This window comes from Triticum urartu, chromosome 3A, assembly GCF_056163025.1.
Source record: "Triticum urartu cultivar PI428250 chromosome 3A, HENAU_Tu73, whole genome shotgun sequence".
Lineage (NCBI taxonomy): Eukaryota > Viridiplantae > Streptophyta > Magnoliopsida > Poales > Poaceae > Triticum > Triticum urartu.
The window spans coordinates 75,189,584-75,205,778 of NC_141875.1; the positions used below are offsets into that span (position 1 = coordinate 75,189,584).

At 51.8% G+C, this 16,195-nt stretch overlaps 1 protein-coding gene and 1 long non-coding RNA gene across 3 annotated transcripts; one reads left to right on the plus strand and one right to left on the minus strand.

Moving 5' to 3' along the window:
* Positions 1-12,322: 12,322 nt before the first annotated feature.
* On the minus strand, positions 12,323-13,154 carry LOC125542931 (uncharacterized). The gene is made up of 2 exons (XR_007298186.2): positions 13,017-13,154; positions 12,323-12,876 (listed from the first exon to the last, which is right to left on the minus strand). It is a non-coding gene; the product is annotated as an uncharacterized LOC125542931 (long non-coding RNA).
* Positions 13,137-14,481, plus strand: LOC125542930 (protodermal factor 1). 2 transcript variants are annotated; one of them, XM_087546420.1, is made up of 4 exons: positions 13,137-13,382; positions 13,653-13,711; positions 13,772-13,911; positions 13,993-14,481. In XM_087546420.1, the coding sequence occupies exons 1-4, from the start codon at positions 13,283-13,285 to the stop codon at positions 14,312-14,314; spliced, it is 621 nt and encodes a 206-aa protein (XP_087402546.1). In that variant the 5' UTR covers positions 13,137-13,282; the 3' UTR covers positions 14,315-14,481. The 2 variants fall into 2 exon arrangements, with proteins under 2 accessions (XP_087402546.1, XP_048562110.2); XM_048706153.2 differs by having other exon boundaries at positions 13,653-13,911.
* The last annotated feature ends 1,714 nt before the right edge of the window (positions 14,482-16,195 follow it).

The window sequence follows — 16,195 nt, forward strand, 5'->3', positions numbered from 1 at the left end:
GGCAATGGGGTGTCGGGGGCCATGGCTCGGAGGGGAATGGCGAGCAGCGGAGGCTGGTTGCGCGAACCCTCCACCTCCGGCTCCGCGGTCGCCGCCTCCGTCTGGGCCTTGGCTGCCGCGTCGGCCTGCTCCCTCGCCGCCTGGGCGGCCGCTTTCTCCGCCGCCTCGCGCTTCACGGGCGTTCCACTCTGTGGCCTCCCTGAGGTCGGCGCGGGGGTCCACGCGGTGGGAGCTTGAAGAACCTCCAGTCGGCCCAACTACGGAGCCGCCCGGACCACGCTCAAGGGAAAGCGGCGCCCTGCCCAGCAAGCGGAAGAAATTAAGAAGAATGCTCGAACAAGAAGAGAATGATGAAGAGCATGCGACAAGGCAATTGACGACTTACGCTGAGACCGCCTGAGGCTGCTTCACCGCCTTGTGGAAGCGGGCCGCTTTCGCGGCCGCCTCGTCTCGCTTGGTTGCCGCGGTGGAGGCTTTGGACTTCTTCGGCCGACTGCCGAAGAGGCCTGAAGCTGCCCGGCGCTTCTGTGCGCCACCACCGGCAGCCCGCGCGATGGACGAGCCCGCGCCCTGATGGTCGGCCGCCGGCTGACGACGCGGGGCGACTTCGGCTTCAACATCGTCCGGCCAGTCCTCGAAGCTCGCGGTGAGCCTTGAGCCCCCGGGCTCGGCGTCGTCCCCCACGACGGCGTCTTCCATGGCGGCTGCCCCCAAGTCCGGATCGTCGACGTCGTCCGCCGTGCGGTCGGGGGCATACTGGCGTTCTATCCCCGCTAACCCGGTCGTCGGCGGGAGAAGGGGGTTCTGCTAAGAACCGACTGATCAGAAGCCGGCCGTCATAAAGCCGGCTACCAACGAAAAGAAGGAAGAAAAGAAAACTTACCACGGGCGGAGGATTGGCGCGAGAATACGACGCCTTGCCGTATCGCCAGTCTTCGGCGAGCTTGCAATTTGAGATGTAATTTACCATATACGATACCTCCGCATGAGGCATCTCCCTGGTGCTCAGCCGGCTTGGGTCGAAGCGGCCGCTCATCTGGCACATCATGTGGGGCCGGCTTTGGAGAGGAGATATCCGGCGCTCCACGAAGGCGGCCTCCAAGTCGGCCCCGTTCAGGTTTTCCGACTGGATCATCACCCGAAGCCGGGAAACGGCGGCGTTCCCGGCCTGAGACAGTGACCGGGACCGAAAACTCCATGAGGGCTGCCTCCCAGCCGGCGGGCCGGCTACGTAAGCCGGCAGGTTGACGTGATCCCCTTGCTCGGCGACGTTCTTCACGTAGAAATATGATTTCTGCCAGATCTTCACGGACTGGATCAGGGGGATGGGCGGGAATGGGTTGTTCTCGCTCGCCCTCCTCATGGCGATGAAGGCCCCGCAGGGGGCGGGCACGCCTGCGACGACGGTGCCGAGCTTGCTCTGGAAGAACTCCCCCCAGAGCTCCAGCGTGGGGAGCAGCCCCAAGAAACCTTCGCAGAGGGAGACGAAGGCCGACAGCAGCATCACCGCATTGGGCGTGAGGTGATGCGGCTGAAGATTGTAGAACTCGAGGAAGGAGCGCAGAAATCCGCTCGCCGGAAGGCCGAAGCCGCGCAGGAAGTGCGAGCGGAAGACGACCCGCTCGCCCTCCTCCGGCGCCGGCGAAATCTCCGTCTTCGGCGCCAGGCGGACCCACACGAGGTTGGCGTCGGGCAGGCGCCAAGTCTGGCGGAGGAATTCAACGTGGTCCTCATGGACGTTGGAGCCGTCCCACGAGCTCGACAGCGCCATAGGAGCAAGACGATGTGGCGGCGCTGAGACGAGAGGCTGCGGCGGCGACGAGGGGAAGAAAGGAGGACGAGAGGGGGCGGAGCGAGTGGGAGCGTGCGAACCTCTGTCGCTCCCCCTCCTCCCCCTACTTATAGGCTCGCGTGGCGAAGCCGAGGAGGCGCGGCGTGGGGAAATGTGGGGATCGATCGTGCCCACTCCCCCACGTCCTGCGCTTGTTGCGCCCTAATGGCGAAATAAAATCGTCACGGGAAGGCAAGCGGTCCACCTGGGCCGCAGAAGATCAGCGTTCGGGTCGAGGCCTAGGAGTGGCGGGCTCGGGCCTGCAGCGGCGTCCCGTCGCGCGCGTGCGGCGGCAGGGTCTCGCTGCCACGTGGCCCGCGGTCAGCACGCGGGTCCACCAAGCTTTCCCGCCTGCAAGACGCAGGGCTCCCCGAAAACGGCATACATCAGCAAAGCCGGCTCTTCAGGATAGGAAGCTGACCAAGCTTCTCGTCCCTTTGTCCGCCTCGAAGCTCGATCAGCTTCGGGGACTACTGTCAGAGTAAATAGCCATGGGTAGCCTAGCCGGCTTCCCCTGGCCCTTCTAAAAAAAATCACGAGCCCGTCCGGCTCTCAAGAATCCAAGACATGGAGCCGCCTTCCCCCTTGCTGACTGCCACCCAGGCCGGCTTTCGGAAGGCAGTCCGACTTTAGCCCTCATGAAGGAAGCCACGGGAGGGCCGACTTCAGGAAGCCGGCCATGAGAAGGCCGACTCCAAGAAGCCGGCTCCCATAAAGCGGTCAAGACCGTACCCTCAAAGTTTGCACCCACCTAACGGCAGTGCGACGGGGCATGGCTACAGTGAAGCCTGCCACCCCCGTATCCCGGAGCACGCCTGGCACAGTGCGCCGTACGGAGTAGCCATGACCCGTCCGGCGCGGCACTTTTGCCATGTTGACCCTGATGTCACCCACGACGGGCCGCCAGTGCAGCCCACAAACGGTGGGCCCCTTCGGGCAGAGAGACGCCCGAAGGCGGCCACGCCTCCAACCAGTCGGCCCAAGACAGAGTCGGCTCCCCGCAGCCGGCTTGCCGCCTCCCTCGAAGGAGACGCCCCATTAAGGAGACAAGACGCGGTGAGGCTACAGCGATCGCTCGACGGGCGGCGGCACTGTAGCCGCGCCTACCATGACAAAGCCCACGTCATCAAGATGAAGCCACAGTAACCAGCCGCCGACCAGGCCTTGGACAGTGGGGCCTGCCTGTCGACCAAGGGGCCGGCAGCCGGCGGGACCCACCAGTCGGCGGGCCCCAGCAGCCGCCACGGAAGCCGGCGAGCGCGGTCACAGACGGCTGGGCCCCGCGCCCAGTCGGATTACCATTGTACCCCCGGGGGGTAGGCCTATATAAACCCCCCGAGGCACCCATGCAAAGGGTTGGACCCCCAGCTAGTCCTAGACACCACACAAGGAGAAGAAGCAGGCTAGCCGTGTCCTTCTTCCTCCTCCCACCAAACAGCTCAAGGAGCATTGTGTAGCTACTTGTTCATCTAGTGATCATGCGGAGACCCCGCAGAGCAGCAGTAGGGGTGTTATCTCCACGGAGAGCCCCGAAGCTGGGTAAGATCCGCCGGCGTGCATGTCTTCGCCTTATCCCGTTTCCAGGCACCGGCGATGTCTTACTGGCTCCCACAATGATAAGCCACCCGTTGGCATATGTCGCACCTACCACCCGACAAGGCTTAACGGCAGTCCAGCACTCGCCTAAGTTTGAAAGAATCCTACCGAGTGGAGAGCAATCCTCCCACTCGGGGGCTTAGCTGCAGTCGAGCACTCGCCTAAGTTCTCTCACTAAGAGGCTTAACGGCAGTCCAGCACTCGCCTAAGTTCGAAAAAATCCTACCGAGTGGAGAGCAATCCTCCCACTCGGGGGCTTAGCTGCATTCGAGCACTCGCCTAAGTTCTCTCACTAAGAGGCTTAACGGCAGTCCAGCACTCGCCTAAGTTTGAAAAAATCCTACCGAGTGGAGAGCAATCCTCCCACTCGGGGGCTTAGCTGCAGTCGAGCACGCGCCTAAGTTCTCTCACTAAGAGGCCTAACGGCGGTCCAGCACTTGCCTAAGTTTGAAAAAATCCTACCGAGTGGAGCAATCCTCCCACTCGGGGGCTTAGCTCCAGTCGAGCACTCGCCTAAGTTCTCTCACTAAGAAGCTTAACGGCAGTCCAGCACTCGCCTAAGTTTGAAAAAATCCTACCGAATGGAGAGCAATCCTCCCACTCGGGGGGCTTAGCTGCAGTCGAGCACTCGCCTAAGTTCTCTCACTAAGAAGCTTAACGGCAGTCCAGCACTCGCCTAAGTTTGAAAAAATCCTACCGAATGGAGAGCAATCCTCCCACTCGGGGGGCTTAACTGCAGTCGAGCACTCGCCTAAGTTCTCTCACTAAGAGGCTTAATGGCAGTCCAGCACTCGCCTAAGTTTGAAAAAATCCTATCGAGTGGAGAGCAGTCCTCCCACTCGGGGGCTTAGCTGCAGTCGAGCACTCGCCTAAGTTCTCTCACTAAGAGACTTAACGGCAGTCCAGCACTCGCCTAAGTTTGAAAAAACCCTACCGAGTGGAGAGCAGTCCTCCCACTCGGGGGCTTAGCTGCAGTCGAGCACTCGCCTAAGTTCTCTCACTAAGAGACTTAACGGCAGTCCAGCACTCGCCTAAGTTTGAAAAAACCCTACCGAGTGGAGAGCAGTCCTCCCACTCGGAAGCTTAGTTGCAGTCGAGCACTCGCCTAAGTTCTCTCACTAAGAGGCTTAACGGCAGTCCAGCACTCGCCTAAGTTTGGAAAAATCCTACCGAGTGGAGAGCAATCCTCCCACTTGGGGGCTTAGCTGCAGTCCAGTACTCGCCTAAGTTTGAGACCCATTCCTATCCGCAAGGACGACGAGGTGCAGGTCGACTGCAACCTTCTCCTTCGGAGCTGCGGCACAAATACAACGTCCTCTCCATCCCTATCCGCAAGGACGACGAGGTGCAGGTCGACTGCAACCTTCTCCTCGGAGCTGCGGCACAAATACAATGTCCGCTCCATCCCTATCCGCAAGGACGACGAGGTGCAGGTCGACTGCAACCTTCTCCTTCGGAGCTGCGGCACAAATACAATGTCCACTCCATCCTTATCCGCAAGGACGACGAGGTGCAGGTCGACTGCCACCTTCTCCTTCGGAGCTGCGGCACAAATACAACGTCCGCTCCATCCCTATCCGCAAGGACGAAGAGGTGCAGCAAGCAAAGTCCATCCGAAGGCAAACACAAGCACATTCGGAGATAAACCAAATTCAGATAAATACTAAAAGGTTCCAATCAGCGAATCAAAGGTACTCGGGCACCAAGCCCGAAGGAGTTTAACGGTTACAGAAACCACTCGGCATTTCGAGGCAAATTTAAAGCGTATCCAAGTTTCATAAGGTTGTTCACTCGGCCGGAGGAGGGCTGGCAGGCTCCATGAATGAGTCCAGATCGATCCCATCAGCGATCCGAGTGGCGGCAGCAATGAAAGTCTCCATGAAGGACTGGAAGTCGTGCTTTTTGGTGTTAGCGACTTTGATCGCAGCCAGCTTGTCTTCACGAGCCTCCTTGCAATGGACTTGCACCAGGGATAGCGCCACATCAGCACCACACCGGGCGGAGGATTTCTTCCATTCTTGCACTCGGTCAGGGATCTCGTTCAGTTGAGTCATCAGAGATTCCAGATCATTCTGAAGCATCGCCCCCGGCCAAAGCGTCGAGTCAATTCGAGAGACAACCTCCTTCAGGCGTGTGAGGTAGCTTGCGGCGCTGGCGATACGGGACTCCAGTCGGAGCACGTTCATCGCAGTTTCGTCGCAGACCGGGGAAGCGATAGGGTCCAGACCCGTCTCGACCCTTCCAGTTTCTTCGTCAAAGTCTTGACAGAGTTCTGCAGCCAAAAGTCAGTTCAATCAACCAAGCAAAATCCGATGGCAAGCATCAACACACTCGGATTAAAAGAAATACCTCCTAGCACGAGATAAAGCTTCTTGGCGAGGGTCCTCAGATAAGCTTTCGTGTCATTCCTCTTGCGGATCGCAGACTCCAACTTTTCGTTCAGGACGTTCTTCAGGCTGGTCACTTTGCGGTTAGCTTCATTAAGACAAGATGTCAGTCTAGTCACCTCTCCTTCAAGCGTTCCGACTGAAGCAAGCTTCTTGTCTGCGAGAACGGTTTTGTCTTGGGCTGCTTTTTGCGCGGCGGCGAGGTCCGAGTCCTTCTTGTCCAGAGCCAACTTCATTTTCTCTGCAAAAGAAATAATCGAATCAAAAAAGAGATCAAAGAGATATATTGAAGTTCAGTCAACAATCAGTTACCTTCCATACCAGCGGCCTCGTCTTGAGCTTTTTTCAGATTTTGCTGAGCCAATTCCAAGTCTAAGTTGAGTTGCCTTTGCTTCTCTTCGAGTTCGGCAAACTTGAAGATAAGAGTACAAGACTTCTGCAGGAGGCAAGAGACAGATCAATCGATAGGTTTGAAGGCAGTTCATTTCCGAGTGAATAAAACCTAAAGAAGTGGACAACAAGATGTTCAGACCCCAGTCGACTGCCGGCAGTCGACCGCGGTCTCGAGGACTACACCCAATGGGTGCACTTGGCGTGCCCCCACCGGTTCTGATCCCACTCGACCGGCCCGCCGGAGTCGAGTGCAAGGAGTAAAAAAGAGAGAGAAAGAACAATTGCGCCGTCAAGAAAGAAGAACTCACACCACAGTCGACTGCCAGCAGTCGACCGCGGTCTCGGGGACTACACCCAGTGGGTGCACTTGGCGTGCCCCCACCGGTTCTGATCCCACTCGCCCAGACCGAGTGGAAGAGCGAAACTACCAAAAACGACAGCAACACCCAGTGGGTGCTCTAATTCAACGCGAACAACAGGAGATTGTGCAGAAGAAGATTTTTCGAGAACAAAAACAGTCGGAAAGTCTACTCACCTGGACGTTGGCCCTAAGGGCGGTACTAGCGTCGTAGGCAGCCTGACTGCTCTCATGCACTATCTTCACCCGCTCCATCATCATATCAGCCTGTCGGATGGCTTCCGCAGCCGCTTCCGACTGGTTGTCTGGGACGAGGTAGCTGGTGAAAAAATGTGCAGACGACCCAGGTGCGGCTGCTTGAGGCTCCGTGGTGTGGAGTTGGATGGTTGAAGGAACCACAGGCGCGGTCGACCGCGTGGGATGCCCACTCAGCAAGGGTGCAGCGAACGTCACAGTAGCTCTGCCCGCGTCTTCAGCTTGACAGACGAGAGGCGTTGCAGTTGGTTCTTGCCGAGCCACCCTGCCAGCTGTTACCTTCTTGCTCTTCCTAGGCTTAGGAGCCACATCTTCGTCGTCGTCCTGAAGGTCAATGATGTTGGGTGGAGCTGCAAGACAGAACATTCGACCTCAAGTGAACCACTCGACCCTAAAAGGATCAAGAATCGAAATCGCAAGAGTTCATACCTGGGTTAGAGGTTACCGCATCCTCCATTTCCTCGTCCCGGTACTGGTATGAAGAGGTCCCTGACGTAGCAGCACCGCAAAGGCCCGCATTCAATCGGTTACACCCAGTTAATCGAATCCACATAAAGGACAAGTCGGATGGTTACCTGGAGATAGTAGGAACGGTCACTTTGATCCGAGGCAAAAGCTTTGGGCGATTTGGAAGAGATGGCTTTCGGCACTTTCGGCGCTGGAAGCGGCGCGACCTTGGATTGCTTTGGAGGCTTCTCAGTCGGTGTCGGGGAAGACGTCCTGGGGCGCTTCGAGGATTGCCCGATCGGCGCAGCCACCAAGTCCGGAGCACGTGCCGGGTCATGAGTGTGCTTGGACCTCCTCTCCCTGCGAGGAGGCGAGTCGACTTCTTCCTCATCGGTCGATTCATCGCTCTCCTCGTCCTCCTCGGCTTTTGAATGCTCCTCGCCGCTCTTGCCCCCGCTCCCTTCTTCTTCAGCGCCTGGGTCCTGCACTCCATTGGGCATCGAGTACATTTCAATGAGGGCCTGAAAGGGTAACAATCAAAAGACATTCAGTCGACCACAAATGGGACATCACGTGGTGAATCGGAAAGATACTTGATAAAACAGAAATATACCTGCTCCGGCTGGTGCGAGTTGTCGAATGGAATCACCCTCCTGGATCCCCGAGGGTTGTCTTTGTTGCCAGTGATTCCCCTCAACCAGTTCTCCAAGATATCCTCGCTAACCTCCTCCGAGTGGATCCGAGTGGTATCCTCAAGCCCAGAGTACATCCACATCGGATGATCGCGCGCCTGAAGAGGTTGGATGCGTCGACCGAGAAAGACCTCCAGCAGATCCATCCCGGTCACTCCGTCGCGGACAAGCTGGATGACCCGTTCAACCAGCTCCTTGACCTGCGCCATCTCTTCTGGAACTACCTTCAGGGGAGCAGGCTTCTCCACTCGAGCCAAGGAAAAAGGAGGAAGTCTAGTCGACTGGCCAGGGGTTGGCTGATCCTTGCAGTAAAACCAAGTCGACTGCCAGCCCCGGACCGAGTCAGGAAGGATCATCGCTGGGAAAGTACTCTTGCTCCTCATCTGGATCCCCAGACCACCGCACATCTGGATCACCCGCGCCCTCTCGTCACTCGACTTGGCCTTTTTGACCGACTGGGAACGACAAGTGAAGATGTGTTTGAAAAGCCCCTAGTGCGGTCGACAGCCCAAGAAGTTTTTGCACATGGACACGAAAGTGGCCAGATAGACTATGGTGTTCTGTGTGAAATGGTGGAGCTGGGCCCCAAAGAAGTTCAAAAAACCCCGGAAGAAAGGGTGGGGAGGCAGTGAGAATCCGCGATCTATGTGGGTTGCGAGGAGGACACACTCACCCTCTCTAGGCTGCGGCTCGGTTTCGTCCCCCGGGAGCCGAGCCGGCTTGTGAGGGATCAATCCCCCCTCCACCAGGTCGTCGAGGTCGTCCTGCGTGATTGCCGAGCGGATCCAGTCGCCCTGGATCCAGCCCACCGGCAGGCCGGACCTCGATGAGGATCTGCCCCGGCTGGTCCGCTTGCCCTTCGCCTTCGCGGTCGCCTTCTTCGCGCGTTCCAGCGCCGCTGTCTTATCCTTCCCCATGGTGGCGGATCGAGCTCGAGCAGAGGTCCGGCGACGAGGCGGAAGCGAGAGTTGCGGAGGGATCGGGAGAAAGAGAAGAGAGACTGGGAGCGTGTGGAGCAGAGGCCTGGCCCGAGACCTTTTATAAGGCCTTCCACCGAGTGGCTGACTGGTGGACCCAAGCGATCTAAACAAATTCCGCAACAGTCGCGCGCGCAGTACGTGGCGAAAAAGGTGGCGCAGGGATCGAGGAGACTTGCCTGATCCGTCCCGATAACCTCGGTTCCTCCCGTCTGGCGCACTTCCCAAAATTTGGATCCCGCGAGATCCGCAGAGAGCAGAACAACCTGTCAGACTGAAGACAAACACCCTCTACATCATCATTCGGAATTCTACCATGAAAGTTCACTCGACAACAACCAAGAATGGACCAAGGCGATTGAGAAAGGAGTCGACGTCGTCTCCTCAACTCATTGTTTCAGGACAAGGCATATTCATAGCGCAAAGAGTGGGTCGGAAGTGTTCTCAACCCCATCCTCACTCAAACCCTGATCCATTCGGGGGCTAATGACGAAGCTATGTACCTAGGGTAGGGTCATGGACCTGTCCAGCATACCCTCCCCAAGGACATCTTTACAAAGAATCAGAAGCAGTCGAAGAGAAATCATCATCCACTCGACCGTGGAGATGCGCTCACTCGACCACCTTGAAGACACTCGACCACCAGAAGATGAGGAACCCTCCACTCTGCAACGGTTAGGACTTAAACCATAGCATTATGAGCATTTATGACATTTTACTGTAGACGTTACCAGTAACGCCTTTCCTTTATGAGCATTGAACCCTGTGTAACGGAGGGGAGCTGGGGTCCTGGCGCACTCTATATAAGCCACCTCCCTCCTCTGGGATAAGGGTTAGCACTTTTGTAAACTCACACACACACACATATAATCCAGTCGACCGCCTCAGGGCACCGAGACGTAGGGCTGTTACTTCCTCCGAGAAGGGCCTGAACTCGTAAAACTCGTGTGTACAACTACTCCATAGCTAGGATCTTGCCTCCTCATACCTACCCTCCATTCTACTGTCAGTCTTGGATCCACGACACCGACATCTTCTCCTTTCTCCATGAGCATATCTTCGTGAGATCTCCCTCGCCTCGTGATGACTAACTAGTGAAGGCAGGCGTGATTGTTTCATCTCCCTTGGCCTAGCGACTAGGGCTTTCTTCTTCGTCCCAATCGAAGTGGCTGTGAACGTTCTCTTTGTCCCTCCGTCGGTTTCTATGATGGTCCGTTTTTCTCTCCCTCCCCGGCATGCCATCTGTGAGGTTTAGTTGGCAGAGATTACGGACGCATCGTCGTCAGCTATGAAACTATTATGCTGGAATTGTCGTGGTATGGCCAGCGCCAAGGCAGAGAGGGCACTCCTGGAGGTCCTGAAGCGGTGGGGGACAGACGTAGTCTTTCTGTCCGAGACTCACCTGAATAAAGCAAAGGCAAGAAAATTGAGAAAGAAGACCAAGGTAGATAGGGTGGAAGTGGTGGAGAGTGTTGGTGCTAGTGGGGGACTTCTACTCCTATGGCGCTACCCGATGTCAATTCAAGTACTGGACAAAAACAAAGAGTTTCATCGATGTGAAGGTGGGAGCAGCTAATGATGAACAATGGAGGTTTACGGGGTTCTATGGCGAGCCACCGTGGGAGGATAAGCATCTGTCGTGGGGATATTTATGTGGCTTAAGTCAGTAGCCAAGGCTCCTATGGATTGTAATGTGGGGTTTTAACGAGGTATTGTACTCCCATGAGAAGGAAGGAGTTCCGCACCCAATGAACATGATGCAACAGTTTCTAGGCGCACTAGTTGATTGCGAACTCAAAGACTTGGTTTCTCGGGAGACCAATTCAAATAGAGTAGGAGGCGTATGAGGGAAAGATTGGACAGAGACGTTTGCAGTGGGGATTTTCATGGGCTGTTTCCCAATGCAAAGATTATCAATGCCGCAGACACAAAATTGGACCATAGGCCAATAGTGTTGGACACAGAGGCGGACACTGATGATGATCGTCGGAGACGGCATGGTTTGAAACAGTTTGAGGCAAGACGGTTGAAGGAGGACAATGCTAGTGAGGTAGTTACAATTGCGTGGAGCAAACACCACCTTCGTCATCTCTCGCGGAGCGCACGACATCTGTGCAAAGTGATTGCATCTTTGTGACTGTAATACCTTGAGGGCGCCCTCATCGCTTGAAGGAACTGAAGGAGGAGTTGGAAAAAATGCGGTTGGGTCCACTCTCTAATGAGTCGGTAGATCGGCAACGTGAATTGCAAATACTGATCGAAGAGACTTTGGAAAAAGAGGAAATATATTGGGTGCAAAGAAGCAGGGCAAACTGGCTGAAATGCGGTGATCTGAACACAAGCTTTTCCAATAATTTCGTAAAGGCTATAAAGAAGAGAAATTACATCAAGAGGCTCATGAGTGAAAGTGGCTCGTGGGTGGAGGATAACGACGCCATGAAAAGCTTGATTAGTGAATTCTTTCAGAACTTGTTTGCTTCTGAAGTAGCGAACCCGAGTTGGGATAAAGTGAAATCTCGTGTTTCTTAGTAAATGAATGTGTTTTAACAGCATGCTAGCTGAATGGGTGCGTGAAAACCATGCCTCGGTTTGGTTTGAGTCACCTCCATACTTTATCATTAATTTCTTAATGAATGACGTAGCAGTGATTTGAGTATTAATAAAGCTAGCTATGATGACCTTCTTTTAAAAAACAGGTGTAAAGTGCTTCACGCCATCAAAGAAAAAACAATCAAAAGTGAAGATGAAATGCGAGCGATAAAATATGTATGAATATGTGTGTTCCAAATTTCAAGGGCCCAGCGAACCAACATGCGGTTGGATGGTTAGGAGGACAATGGTATCCCTAACAATTTAAATCCTGGTGCTCGCTTTATTCCTAGATTTAGTTTAGGATTTCCGACGATGCAGATTCAGTGGGAGGAGACGTTTCATCGACTACGAGACGACTCTGGTGACTTCGTCAATCTCAAGATGATATGCTGGCTCAGTCTCTCGAAGATGCCCATGGAGGTAGTGTCTGTGTGTGTGTTCATACGAATAAGTGTATGCGCGTATATATGAGCGCCTAAGTCTGTACTGTGTTTTTTTAGAAAAAAATTCAAGGGCCCACAACATTGATCAAAGTAACTGTACCCTTTGAAAATGGCAGCCATGGAACGAGATTCCTGGGTACCTTCAAGGCGCTCCAAACCTCTTTGCCCGGCAAATGCACGAGAGGTCACATGGAGTCTCCGTGCTCAGGGCCAATCGCGCCCATTGTGCAAGTAGATGAGCCACAGTTCTCCTGGATCATTCTTCTATTATTGGCTCCTAAACTGTAATTCCAACTGAAGTTAGATACAGTCCATTGCGAACAGAAATCTTGATAACATGTGTGATGTTGATGAATGACAGCTGCAATATTATCACTTTTTTATGTGGAGTATTCTACTGTAAGTAATACAGACCAACAAAAAGTTACAGGCACCACAAGTCCACAACACTAGACTTTTTTTGAAGAAAAGACAGCGTTTCATTGATGAAGGTAGAAGCGAATCAGAAGGAACAGAAACATTTGAAGCACAAATCTGTGCTAATAAGCAAAACTTACTTTTTCAAATATCTAAAGATGAAATGCACGACACTCACAGGTGTTTGACTTGTAGCAAAAGCAGACCGAATCCTACACACCACATTCCAGTTGGACCAAAAGACAGCTTCAGTAACACAAACAAATGCAAGAGTAAAATGGGTTGGGATCATCCAGGGCCTCCAGATTCCAGTAGAAGCAAGAAACCATACCCCACCATGTTTCCATTGGATTTCCCAAATTCAATTCTGGAGTCGGAGCATCAAATCCAGCTCGATGCATAGTTTAAGTACACCGAGTAGTTGGCAAGCGCCGATCACAATTAAATCTTCGGGACCGGAGAGTATTCCATTCCGTGCGGAAAGAAGCCTGTCCAAAACACAGTGAGGCTATCAATGCGACATCCTTACTCAAAGCTCCAGTGTTCCCAACCATCTACCAACAATATGAGGCAGCTAGCCAGAAATTCAGATGAAGAATTGGGTTAACACAGGCTCTACAATACTCACAGTGGGAGCTTGGTCGAGAGGGCGAGCAAATCACCGTCATGCCTGGCTAGCTGGACGAATCGAAGCCATTAATTGATAGCCAACTACTAACAGTGTGATGAGCATGCACAGGTCCATGCATGCAAATGCAATGGAATCAACGCAACTGTAGAGTGCCACTCGTGTATATATAGGCATCCAGAGACCTTTCAGTTCATCAACTAAAGCATCTCCACCACTTCAGTTCAGTTGCTTATTCTGTCTTGCCTGCACACACTGAGAGCAAGATGGGTGGCAAGGTTCTTCTGATCAGTGCCGTCTTGGTGGGGCTTGTTTCACTGAGCTCGTGCAGGAGCCTGGGAGAGTTGCATGAGCAGAAGACCCACTGTATGTTTTAACCCCATCCCTTCTGTGTAGCACTGTATTTATTAGTACTTCATAGAGTAGCACTGCACTGCACTGCATCTATTACAGCGATCCGTGGATAAGCAGATCACTGCATACTGCATCTACCTAGCTAATGCAAATATGAAATGAATTCGTGCTGAACATAAACAGCATCGTTTCTAGGCAATAAGGACTGAGAACAATGCAAAGCAACTTCATGCTATCTAGATTTCACGGTACTGATAGCTGCAATTCTGTATACCTTACCAGATGGGGGCTCACCAACTCCCACGCATGGGTCAGGAGGAGGCTACAATCCGACACCGACACCGACACCGACACCAACTTACGGCACTACACCGACGCCATCTTACGGCACTACACCGACGCCAACTTACGGCACTACACCGACGCCATCTTACGGCACTACACCGACGCCATCTTACGGCACTACACCGAGCACCCCAAGTACACCTTCCCATGATGTCCCTGCAAGTCCAAAGAAGCATGGGTTCATTGGATCCTGCGAGTAAGAGCTAGAATTAGTAGATATCAGAAGTATCAAACATCACAAAGCAACGGTTCTTAAATGGTTTTCTTTTGCTTGCAGCTACTGGAAGAATCACCCAGATGCTATAGTTGCAGCTATTGGGTCCCTTGGCAACATCGGCAAGACATTTGGTGCTGCATGCAGTATGATAGGTGGCAAGAAGCTAGGAAATATGCATGATGCACTCTCAAACACTAGAACTGATGGTATTGGCGCCCTGATACGTGAGGGGGCAGCTGCATACCTCAACTCCATTGTGAACAAGAAGTTCCCATTTACCACCCAGCAGGTGAAGGACTGCATCGTCGTGGCCGTGACCTCTGATGGTGCTGCTTCTGCCCAAGCTGGGGTCTTCAAGAAGGCAAATGAATTCCACTACTAATTTTAGTCATTGGTGTTTCTTGGCTAAATTTCTTCCTCCCACGCATTTTTCTTGATTGATGCTATCTTGTGGCTTGATATATTTCTTGTATTTTTGTTGTTTTATCATGTAATATCACTATCTATGACATTTTGAGTGCAATAAATCCATCCGTTTCCATTGTTTGATATCAATGTTATTATGCTGGATTAGCATAATGGAGCTGGATTAGTAACACATAGAAAAAACTATGTACTTCGAACACTACAAAAGAGCAATAATAAATCAAACACCAGACTAGTGCTACTCAGTTTACAACATAAGAAGTTTATAAATGTCAGCTGTTTAGAGCAGTTTGGTTGTATACTCTAAATATCACCACACCTACTTGTGGCCTTGTGGCAAAGTGTGGCAAGCAGACACTTCATGTTGCTAACAAACTGTTCGCCACACCATAGGCAAGTTTTGCAAAACATTGGGTCTACGACAGGTGTGCTACATAGCAAGAAACTATGGCATAACAAAACTGCAATGGAATGGCCAAACTTGCCTAGCAAAGGTTTGGCAAATTGACAAAGCAGTCTAGCAAATGCCACAAAGTTAGTTATTCTTCGATTGCATAGTTAAAGGACCTATGAACCTTGTTCTTGAATCCCAGAAAATCCTGTAACAAAACCATCTTTTCCCCTGATATCCTATATTTCATAGTTCAACCTTTTAATCTTACTGTTGAACCCCAAAAATCCTATGACGAAAGCACATGTTGCCAATGGTCAGAGAAACAAGTGTAATCATTCAGAAATTTGGATAACTCATCAAACAACTAGTCGGTACAACAAAACTTCACAATGTTCACATAAAACAAGGGATTGGTGTTTGATACCACATAAACCCAAAAACTTCCAAGATGAGTTGAAGCTTTCCCTTCAGTACTTCTCCAAAAGAGTCAATCTGGATGTGAAATGAAAGCTAAAGTGTTAATTTACTCTAGAAGAAAATTTATTCAAACCTCACTTGAAGTCAGCCAGCATTTTGGTGTTTTTTCATTAATTATGACTTATAAGCTCTAGTTCTGCATTGGATGTGCTATGTGCTATATGCATCATGTCTGATTCAGAATTGTTGAATGCCAAGCATAATCAAGTAAGAATATTGTCGAATCAGCAACATCATGTTAATCACAGTTGAGAACTACTATTTCTGATAAAATTACCTCCTGGAGGAAAAACTTCAGCCCTGCTTATTTTTCTTCACAGGATTTAACCTGTTGACGCTAGACATAGAACATGTACTATGTCAGTAACTCGACAGTATCATTGGCCGTTTTAATGGGAAAAGAAGTTAATCTGCATCTGTCGAAATTGCTAGCAAACACTAAAATGAATATGAATGCTAACAAAAAAACTCCATTGCATCACTAATCATCCTCACACTGGGATATTTTTCTAATTGACACATTTTCAGTGTTACAAAGCGGATTTCCCTGCAAAAGAGTAGCCCTCGTGTTAAAAAGATGGATGATCAGTTTCTCTTCTTTCACCGAAGCACCTTTCAATGCAAGCACTTATAACAACTGTAGGGGCAAAGACTACCTAAGAGGAATTGCTCTCGAATAGCTCAATCCACATCCTCTATCCCCATCCCAGTACACATGGAATCGTGCATAAGGAAAAATATCTTTTATTTTATTTTGCAAGATACATAAGGAAAAATATGTAACAATAAATATGATAAAAGGTGTGTAAAAATGAATTGGGAAGAAAATCAAGAGCTTCTGGAAGAAAAAAAGATCATTACTTGGGTCAAGGTAGGGTTGGATGAGAGGTAATTAATAATATCTGAATGTCCAGTTAAATGGACGAATTTAGTAATAGCTACTGATAAGTGATTTCAAACATTTTT

Bases quoted from the DNA above. Each gene is read 5' to 3' on its own strand.
- LOC125542930 (XM_048706153.2), top strand. From the start codon at position 13,283: ATGGGTGGCAAGGTTCTTCTGATCAGTGCCGTCTTGGTGGGGCTTGTT. The intron at 13,383-13,652 runs GTATGTTTTAAC...ATACCTTACCAG, and splicing joins GCATGAGCAGAAGACCCACT to ATGGGGGCTCACCAACTCCC. The intron at 13,912-13,992 runs GTAAGAGCTAGA...TTTTGCTTGCAG, and splicing joins GGGTTCATTGGATCCTGCGA to CTACTGGAAGAATCACCCAG.